The sequence below is a fragment of the Melozone crissalis genome, unplaced genomic scaffold, assembly GCF_028551555.1.
Source record: "Melozone crissalis strain CALT ecotype California unplaced genomic scaffold, PUWL_Pcris_2 ptg000018l_1, whole genome shotgun sequence".
NCBI lineage: Eukaryota > Metazoa > Chordata > Aves > Passeriformes > Passerellidae > Melozone > Melozone crissalis.
In genome coordinates, this window is record NW_026535796.1 from 42,251,089 (window position 1) to 42,261,303 (window position 10,215).

A 10,215-nucleotide genomic window follows, 5' to 3' on the forward strand; every position below is an offset into this window, starting at 1 on the left:
CATTGTTAGCTTTTGCTGTAACACAGTGAAGGAGAGAAGAAGGTGTAAAGAAAGGAATTTGGTCAGGTAATTCCAATGGTTACCTTGAAAAGAGAATAGCAAGATTCAAGGCCTGCTCCACCAAAATTTTCCATGTTCATACATAGAAAAGCATGTCATTAGATTCTCCGGATAACTTAAATCAATCCTCTGGCTTTCATGTGTCTTTTATCCTCAAGCCTAACTTAAGGGTGTCATCTAGAGAAATACATTAAAACCATGAGACACTCAAACACTAAAAAAATAGAAATAAATCCCTGCTAGAATGCAGTAGGAACACATTTCAGTTTCAGTCAACCCAAACACAAAGCAGTAAGAAAGAAAGCCTGTGGGCATCAATACTATCTAAGTATTGTAACTCAAGTTTGACCCCTCTGTAAAAGAAGAATTCCTAAATGCTACTTCCACATCCATAACATATCCCCTTCATTCTTTAAGGATGCTGCATGCAAGAATACACATGTGTAGCAGGACCAGAAAGCCAAGAAGAAGTGGGCAGCCCCCACCAATCTTTCTGTCACGGGGCCATCATATTAGCACATTATGCTGTATTTTCCATGCAGCTCCTGTGTTTAGGCTCCAAAACTGATCATTAGTATGATAAATTAAATGAGTGGAAACTTTGGCTCAAAGAGCCCAAACTGCAGCAGCTCTGAAGTCAGTCACTCTTCCTAAGCTTTGGTTCATTAGTGAAATGAGAATATAAGAGGTCAACTGAACATCCAGTTCATAATTAAGTGCCTAAATGACAAAGCTGTTTACTGGCCTGAGTGACGCAGCAAGGGGGTCTCATCAGTGCCTGCTGTGGGCATCCAAGCTGCTTCTGCAGCTGGCTTTCCTAATCAGCCCCAACAGAAAAGCAAAGGACTCGCTGTGCATGAACAGAGCTGAGATCCTGCAGGAAAAAAACACTGCTCTACAGCCATCTGTGGGATGGGCAATGAAATAATGCTTCGACCTTTCCCAAAATTAAAGGGTGTCAAGGACTTGAAAAGTACTAAGATCTGACCAGTTAAAACAAAATCTGAATATAATTTGCTGTGTTCATTAGTTTCCAGTTTTGAGACAGATGGATATCAGCTTCCCAGGCCTCCTCAGCTACACTGGCCTCTCTCAGCACCTGAGCACAGCCCCTCTCGGCTGGGTGGGGACAGGAAGCATGCACTGTCCTTCTCCTGCAGAAATGGGCTCCCATCACCAGGGCCAACCCATCCACCCCTTCCTGACTTCACAGGAGTCACACTGGTGCAACCTTCAAATTCTTAAATTAAAATAAACTCATGATGACTGATACTGTCAGCTGCAGCTTAGACCAAAGATTTTACAGCATCCTTTAGCTGTGCTAGCAACCAGAACATGGTGCTTCCTCTCTTCATACACAGAGTTGTTGAATGAAAACCTCCTATCTTCTTTAATCCTTCTGATAAGGATAAGGAAACACATAATGTTTCGAAGTTTTGAAAGGCCAACACTTAGTACGTCAAAAAGACTTTCTACCTTCACAAGAAGAAATGCAGTTTAGCCAGTAAAAATTCATATCCTGTCTTCTTTCCAATGTCAATAACCAAACAACTTCTGCAAGAAGGCTGAGCACAAGTGATTTTAACCAACATCAACTCCCTTAACAACTTTTTTCTCTATGATGGTAAGAAACAGATAAACTCAGGCAAGAGTCTAAAACTTCAAATCACCCTTTGTCCTGTATCCAGAGAGATCTTAAAAACCCAAACAAACAAACAAAAACCAAACCAAAAACAACAACCAAAGAAAGAAAAGAAAAAGAAAAAAAATGAGAGTAACAGGAATTTAATGTTGTTCAGTGGTACTAATCATCAGGCCAGGAAGTCCCCTACACAGCCTGAAATCTGAGAACAAGGAGAGGGTCCAAATGTTTCCCAGCTGCTACTCTTACCAGTTACTCTTGAAATCACTCAAGTTTTGTACCAGAAACAGGCCTAGGGAGTACCTTATCAAAAGGGAGAGTCAATGGGAATTTTGTCTCTGGAAGATCATCTTCTCATTTGGGCAGGATTTTTATGTCTCACCAAGTTGAAGTATGACATGCAAATACTGGCCAGAGTCCCTCCTGCACTATCTGGGTTTCGGAGGAGCACACTCTTCCCCATGGGCCTGCTCCTGTTTGCCTTGTTACTCTCCCTGGGCAAACAGCCCAGACAGATTTATGTTTCATTCCTTGTGTTTAAGACAATAAGTCTGAAGTGGACATTTCATACCATGTTATTTATAAATGCTATATCTTTATTAAGTTACAGCTGCAGTTCATGTTTATCATGAACATCAGTAAGAGCCAGAAAACTTTAATCATGTGTCCAGATGCAGTCATATGAAGGATCAGATTTTAAGTTATCTTCATTGGCACTGCTTCCATTTGTCACAGAGCCAGGTCTCTCTTGCCCTTCCCATTTCTCACTGAGCCAAGAGAAGCATAATCAGCCCTCGGTTGTGAGCTACCCTGACTGCATACACCCCACACCTATTGACTTGCATTAGGGGGCTCTTCAAAAGGACTGACACAAAATGGCAAAGTGTTTCTATCTGGCCATTGGTGCACAGCAGAAAGACAGCCTGTGCACATCACTGCTCCCTCTGCTTTGGCTGCAGTTCAGAGCTTCAGCTGGAGCCCTGTGAAATGGACACTTCAGGCTGTGATATGGCTCTCACAACACATGAAAAACACATGGCCTCCCAGTTGTCAGGGGGTTTAGTGCACTGTTAAGGGCATCTCTTGAAGAAAACTTAGGAAAAACAGGCTGGAAGAGCAAAAATGGATCTGGGGCATTCCTTGGGTATGGGTAAAGCATCTCTGACTTTAGAGGAACTCAGACATTTGGAGCATCTAAACAGATGTGTGTCCTGGTAATGGACACTACAGAAGGGCAGCTTTGGACTCCACAAAATGCACTCATCTCCAGTCTTAATTATGATAAAATGAAGATCCAAAAGGATGAATGCATTAAATATAAAAAGGGCTGGTATATAAATCTTTGTTTTTAAAATGAACTCTGTGACAACATATTTAATGAACATTTATAAACAACTAATTACCAATTACACTACAAAAAGAGGAAAAACATAATGGAGCAAATCAACATTCGATTTGCTCAAAGTCTTAGAAAGGTCTCATTTCTGACTGCTAACAGTAAGAGATGCTAATATAAAAAGTATAAAAAACATATAAGGTAACTCATTCTTCACAAATACACTAGGTCTGAATTACATTGACCAACATCAGGAGTAACTTTCAAGGTATTAAGGCATAAAATACATTTTAATTTATGTCTGAAATTAATTACTGGAAAAGTAATAGAATCCCTCAAAGTATTACATTATTATAACAAATATGTCTTGAATCATGCTATCAAATTAAGTAATGGGCACGGGATTAGAGTTATCTTTAAAATGTTTTTTGATAACATCTATTCAGATTCAGTGGGATTTCTGGTTTTATAAAGAAATCCTCTGCTTAAAGCTTACAGGTCCACAGGCATTCCCTCTGTAGCTATTCAGGCTGTTGCTATTACAACCATCCTAGAAGATGCCAATTTAAACTTTTGTTCATGGCTATACAGCTCAGCTCTTTGCACAGAAATATGCAGCAATTATCATGAAGTAAAATTCATCCTGCAATCCTCCACCTACAGTCCCTGTATTTAACTGGCTGGGGAGATATAAAAATAGAATATCAGGTACAGAGACATGTAGAAAAAGACACTTGTTTCTTATAAGGTGCTGTGATGCCCTTCACCACCCCAGCACTGACACACATCTCACTGCCTATCTGGTAATTTCTACTCCTGAATACATTCTGAAGATCATTTTGACTTCTACATGACAAGACAGATATTTGGCTCTTCCCCTTTAGACATATGCCCTTAAGAATCATTCTGAAACAACAGTAAGGTCCAACAACTTAGGACATAAACAAATAATGTCTAAATGGACACTGACAAGCCAAAATGCCCAAGGTTGCTTCTTCTAGTCCAACAGAAGTCTGTCTTTAAAAGTAAAAAATGAAATCAAGTAATCTCTTTGTGATATTTTCAAAATAAATGCTACACATTCTTCAGAAGGCAAGTGACATAACCTTGAAATTGTCCTTAGGAGAAAGAAAATTGCTTGAATTTCTGTCCAAGTCAAGTGGGTAAAACAAAAAACAAGCAGGAGAACTATGAAAAGTCCATTACATTTTTAAATCATCACTAGTTTTAACACAGTGTTTTGAGGACTGTCATTTTTAAACCATGACTTCAGGCAAGTGACATGATCTGAGATCTCACCAGCTCTCCCAGTGCTGAGACTGGTCAGCCCTTGAACAACAGCTCACCAGGAAAGACAGAGAAGGTGATGCTGGCAAGTGACAGCACATCAACCCCATGCCTTGAGTCAGGTCCGTGCAGCTGCCAAGCAGAGCCTCTCTTAAGACAAAGTGTCAGCACACCAGTGAGTTCATGTGACTGGGGAGCTACTGGGCATGATTTGAATTTGGTGTCATTTCATCCATTCAATGGGAACAGAGAGCCCAGACTTCTAATTTGTTAGAGAAATTAGGCATTAACCTTGTTAATTGTTAAAATTGCAGGCTGAAACATGCAATCTGCACTTTGTCTCACCCCTTGCTGCTCCTTTATTTCAGTCCAGGGTTTCCTACATCTGGAGCAGGGCAAGTCTTCCCTCCATGGCTGACAGATACTGCCCTTACACAGACCATACCCACTAGGACACTTGGGTTCCAGCATTAACTCTGGCTTCTCATCTCATTCATGGATCTGAATCTTTATTTTGGGGATTCACATTTATAATTCTCAGGCCTATTTAACTTAAATTTTATATAGAATGGGATCACTTTGTAGTTGTACAGTGCTTTGCCTAAGGTTCTCTAGACAATTTAATCTTTCCAAATGTCACTTGAATCTACAAAGATCTCCACTAAATGAATATGCCTCCAGGCAGAATGAAATCTTGCTGAGTATGGTGACAAGTTATAGAAGAGTTAAAGTAATGAATAGCTACAGCACCTTACTTTTGTCAGAATGAATGGATAGATTAAAAAGGTTTCCTTCTACTTGTGAAATTTCCATGTATTTGAAAAGCATGTAAAACTTCAGCAAACAAGTTAAATGCTGCTGTATCTTGTAATTAAAGGAAAATTATTACTCTCTGTAGCTAAGTGCAAAAGTCATTAAAAACAGACCTCAAACATAAATAAAAAGAAAAGTACAGAGAGAAACATTTTCAAGACTGACTATAGCACCTGCCTTTGGTCATCCATCAGTGATGCTTAAGCCCCCACAAAGTAAAGATATCTAGATATTCTCACTTCCAGAGTTAACTTGTGTGAGTTAGGCATTTGTACGACTTCCTGAGACAGAGGCTTCAGAATCTGTTACCTCATAAGATGCTGAGATTCATGTTAGTGACAATTATAGTTACTATTACTGTCCAAAGCTTATGAAGTCCAGATCTCAAGGATCCAAACAGGAAGCCAAGTAAAATCAGAGTGCTGGGACTCTATGCCTGAGTGATCCACCCAGAGATATAAACTACAGCAAGGATGGGGAACCAATGGGGCTGATATTGTTCAGGTTATTTATTCCAGTCTGTCACCCTTCTTTTTCTCCATTATTTCGGTCAATGCTACAATACACTCCTGTGTAGCCCTCCAAATACTTCTGAAGGCCATGTACCCCTCAGCAGAGCAAGAATGAGACTGAAGAAAATATTTAAATCTGCGGAAACAAACATGTACAGGTTTCTGTGAGTTCTGGATCAAACTCTGAGTGAGTAGTGAAATAACAAGCAGCAGGACCTTGACTTGTCCTCTGAAAGCAGAAATGCAGAGTTTTACCATCCCAGCCCATTGACTCTATTAGAAATATACAAAATGAACATTCAAACCATAATTATTTTAAAGGTTTGGTAGCAGCATTTGTTTGCCAGAGATGATACATCTGACTGCACAATTATTCATCTCTATATATTTCATTCCAAGGAATGTAAGGCAAGATATGTACTGCTCAACACACATTTAGACTATTGCAAAGCACACAACCAACATATCATTTAAATGAGGATGAGGATGTTGCTTCTTTCTAGCAAGTGCAATTCCCCACACAAGGAAGTATATTTTTGATGGTCCTAAATCAAGCTTCCAGTAGGGAAGATTTTAAAAGATTCTTGTATTGTAACGAAATGTTCCCAATGGTGTTGCAATGGAAGAAAGAAAGAGGAAAAAAACCATCTCCTGGCAGGAAATTAATTATTGAGCATTCCCCTGCTTGACAAAGCGCTCCTACATTCTGTGCAGGCTTTCCATTTTTCTCTCTCAGTATGTGGAGAAATTCACTATGGAGAATATACAATCAGAACAAAGAGCACGAGGGTATCAGTTTATTAAATGCATTTATAAACCGAGCACAATGGGAGGGAGGAACTTGGTTTGTGCATCACCACACCTAGTGTTTATTCCTTCTTTATATTCCTCTCTCCCGTCTCCATTAAATTGTCACTTCTGCTTCTGTTCTCTGAAATCACCTCTGTTGAGAATGGAAGAATTGTGCCTGGCTTTTAGCATTACTTAACTGACACAGTTTTGAAATGTCATTTCCTACTTTTAAAAAATAAAATAGAAAATCTCTTCATGGGAAGGGAAAATAGAAGCCCATCATTACATGCCTAAATATCAAGATGTAATTCCACTTTTAAACTCATTCTTTTTTTCCACCCCCATGTCCTGCCCATTTAGTAAATTTTGCCCCTTGCTGTCAGTTTTAGTTTCCCTATGAAAGAGCTGAAAAACGCACAGCGGCCATAATTTCACACATGACAGAACATATAGCTCCTGAAGCTACTTCTGCAGCCAGCACATGCACCTACAACATCTCAATTTGGTGGGATCATACCACTGCAACAGCATCTTCATGAGAGCAGACACTTGCCAGTAACTGACATCTTGGATTCTTCCTGGGTGTGGAACAACCAAACTAGAGAGGGAAGATGCAACAGACTGAAACAACATATGCTATCTTCAAATAGAATTCATGTCAGCAGTGCTCAATAGCTCAGCTAAGACATAATGAAGAAATTTGCAAGAGAAATAAACAATTTTCACTTTTTAAATCAGAGCCAGAAGGGGTGTGGAGAACTACTACAGCAGATGTCTGTGTGATTCCTGCAGAAACCTTAATATCAGCTAGGCTGCCTGAGACCCTTTGAGCCATCAGCTCTTGGGCTCTTCCAGCACTTCCAAGCTGGGCAGGATGGCTCAGACACAGCGTGGCTGCACTGCCTCTGCCTGCCTTGCACACCTCACACCTCTCTGGCTCTGTGCATCAGCCCAGAAACCTCCACCCTGCATGCACACATGCCAGTGTTTGCACGTGTTCTTCAGATCTGCAAATATTGAGCTGCTGCCTCCCATCCCCTCCTTACTCCTTCTTGGGTCTGAATAAACATGGTGGGTCCCCCAGAGACCAGGAGGGACCTCCACATATGCAAAATGTCCCAGTGAATGGGAGCATTCTGGAATCAGGCAAACCATCCCCTTGACACTCCAAACACAGCTGGAGTTACAAGAGAGTGCTGCAGGAGCTGGAGATGCAGCAGCAGATGGGGACCTCCACTGCACAGGTCCTTCATGAGGCTCTGGGCAGCAGGCCCTGGGGGGTCTGATGGTGCTGATGGAAATGCTCTGTTGTCCTCACCTAGTTTTTCATCCCAAACTCTTGACTTTGTAGCAAATCAAAGCTGTTATTGATTCTACAACTGATAGACAATGATACTAGCACTTATTCAGATGGCATTGTTTTGAGAGGGGAGAGTGATTTTTGAATTATAAAGCAGAAGAAAGTTTAATTACCACATATGAGCATAGAGCATATGCTGCTATTTTACAAGAAACTGTTCTGAAGAGAAGCACCATGCTCTGCCACCAAGCTCCCAAGCGACAAAAATCACACTCTCACGAGTATCAGACTCTCCATCTGTAAAATGTTTTTCATCTCTAGAAGATAATGTGAGAACTATGTGTTACAAATCATATCTTTTGTGACAGCTATTATCACTTGCTTTGGAGCAGCACCTTAGAACAAATGCTTTTTCTGCCCTATAAGAGCTCACATGAGGCATGAAACTTCTTAAAAACCTATTTAGCAGTGCAAGCAAGGTGATAATCCATATATGTTTCAAAATTTCTCTTGGATCATAGGAAGAGAACAGGAGATTTTTTTCATGAACATAATGTCATTCAAAGGAATTTGCTCTGTAGGATGACATTCTCCTACACAACTACAGGAATTTTAGATGGGGCTGTGTGCATTTGTACTGTGTGCATCTGCACTTTAAATTCCAGAAAGAGAAATTAACTATTCTCTCACAAATGGGAGGCAAAGCCAAAAACATACTACTCTTTCTAGGAACAGATTACTTTTGTATTCCTTCCCAAAACTGCCCATGAATTAAGGATTAAACTTGGCTTAATGACTACAGTTTTGAGCAGCAAGAGATCAGAGGCAGGCCAGCCATGTTAACACAGAGAATAGAAAGAGACTGAGAGAGAAGCCAGGAACATTGAGCTACAATGTAATGAGAGACTCTCAAAACCCAAGGGGAATGCAACCTGGAATCAACGGCCCTGACTGTGCTCAAAATCTGAATTTCAGAGGGCAGGATGATGCAGGTCCAAATGATGTGGAGTGACCCCATCAGTAGCTAACTGCATTAATATACCAGAGCTGAAAGAACAGCTAATTTGACTCTCTTTTCTGATAAATTATACATCTTCTATAATCAATCCAAACCAAAACTAATTTCCAGCAAGTCTACTGCTCTGCCAGTAGACAGTGCCTTAATATAATTATGCACAGACAGGAAGAGATAACGACCTCTGATTCAAGTCTATTATTTTTATGGAACATGAAGATACATCGCAGTATTATGTGAGCTATTGATTAAGATCAGTATGTTACACTGAACAAGTTGTTCTCCCATAAACCACTGCTGGTTTTTTCCTCTTCCATCGAGTCTTGCTGTCCTTTCCAGTCACGAGGAGTTACCTGGTGAGGGGCAAACATAACTTGGGAGGAACTACTACTTCGGCTACATTGACACCGATATACATGCAGAGCCAGGTGTTTGCATCCCTTCCGCCGGCACAGCATGTGGCAGAACAGGAGAGCATCTCGCAGATGATTTATCCAAAAGCTCTGTCCATGTTTATTCAACAGTAGCATATTAGAAGATACATTGAGTCCTCTGATAGCGGCTTCGTTTCGAATCGCGGCCGGGTGACCCCAGGTGTGGCAGGGGAGCGGCGGGCGGGCTGTGCCCGCAGCTGGGGCGCCCGCGGGGACCCCACGGCACAGTGAGCCCCGGAGCCCCCAGATCTCCCCCGAGCCCGGCCGGAGCCCGCACCCCCGCCCCGACGGCTCTCGGGGGAGGCTGTGGGCGGCAGCAGCGCCCGGGAGACACGACAGTGCCGCCCCCGCAGCATCCCCGGCACCGGAGCCCCCGCACCCCGTCCCCATCCCTGCCCCGGCGCCGCTCCTGTCCCAGCGCCGGGATCTCCGCGGCCGGACGGGCAGGAGCCGCGTTCGGGGGAAACTTTGGCCCCGCCGCCCGCCCTCCTCCCCCGGCCCGGCACCCTCACCCGCACCGCCCCCGCTCCGCGGAGCTGCGGGAGCCCGCGCCGGCGGCCCGGGGGCAGCGGCAGGGGAGGAAGGAGCGGCGGGGGAGCAGCCGGGGCCGGAGCGGGGCGGGCGGGGGAGGAGGGAGGGGTTTCTGCGGGGGTGTTGGTTTACCTTGGAGGTTCTGCACTCGGATGTCGCTGATGTGCCCGATGAGCTCCTCGCGCTGGAACCAGTCCCACTCCTGCCCGGCCATAGGGGCGCGGGGCCGGGGCCAGGGGGGCGGCGGGAGCCGGCGGCACCGCCACCGCCGCCTTCACCGGCACCGACGGCGGGCGCGGAGCGGAGCAGAGCGGAGCGGGCGGGGGGGCGGCCCCTCTCCGCGCCGGCTGCGCCCCGCCCCGCGTCCCTCCCTCCATCCCTCCTCCTCCCTCCAGTGCCACCGCCTCCCTCCCTCTGCCCGCCCGGCCGGGGGCGGCGGGGCCGAGCGGGCGGGGGTCCGGCCGACCCCCTGCCATGGGCAGCGACGTGCCCA

At 43.9% G+C, this 10,215-nt stretch overlaps 1 protein-coding gene across 1 annotated transcript in view; it reads right to left on the minus strand.

The window, feature by feature from the left end:
- Window positions 1-10,006, minus strand: part of CLMN (calmin) — a 68,626-nt gene extending 58,620 nt beyond the window's left edge. The window contains exon 1 of the mRNA XM_054275514.1: window positions 9,855-10,006. Within this exon, the coding sequence (XP_054131489.1) occupies window positions 9,855-9,936 (82 nt within the window). The 5' untranslated portion in view covers window positions 9,937-10,006. The remainder of the gene's footprint in view (window positions 1-9,854) is intronic.
- Window positions 10,007-10,215: the final 209 nt, after the last annotated feature.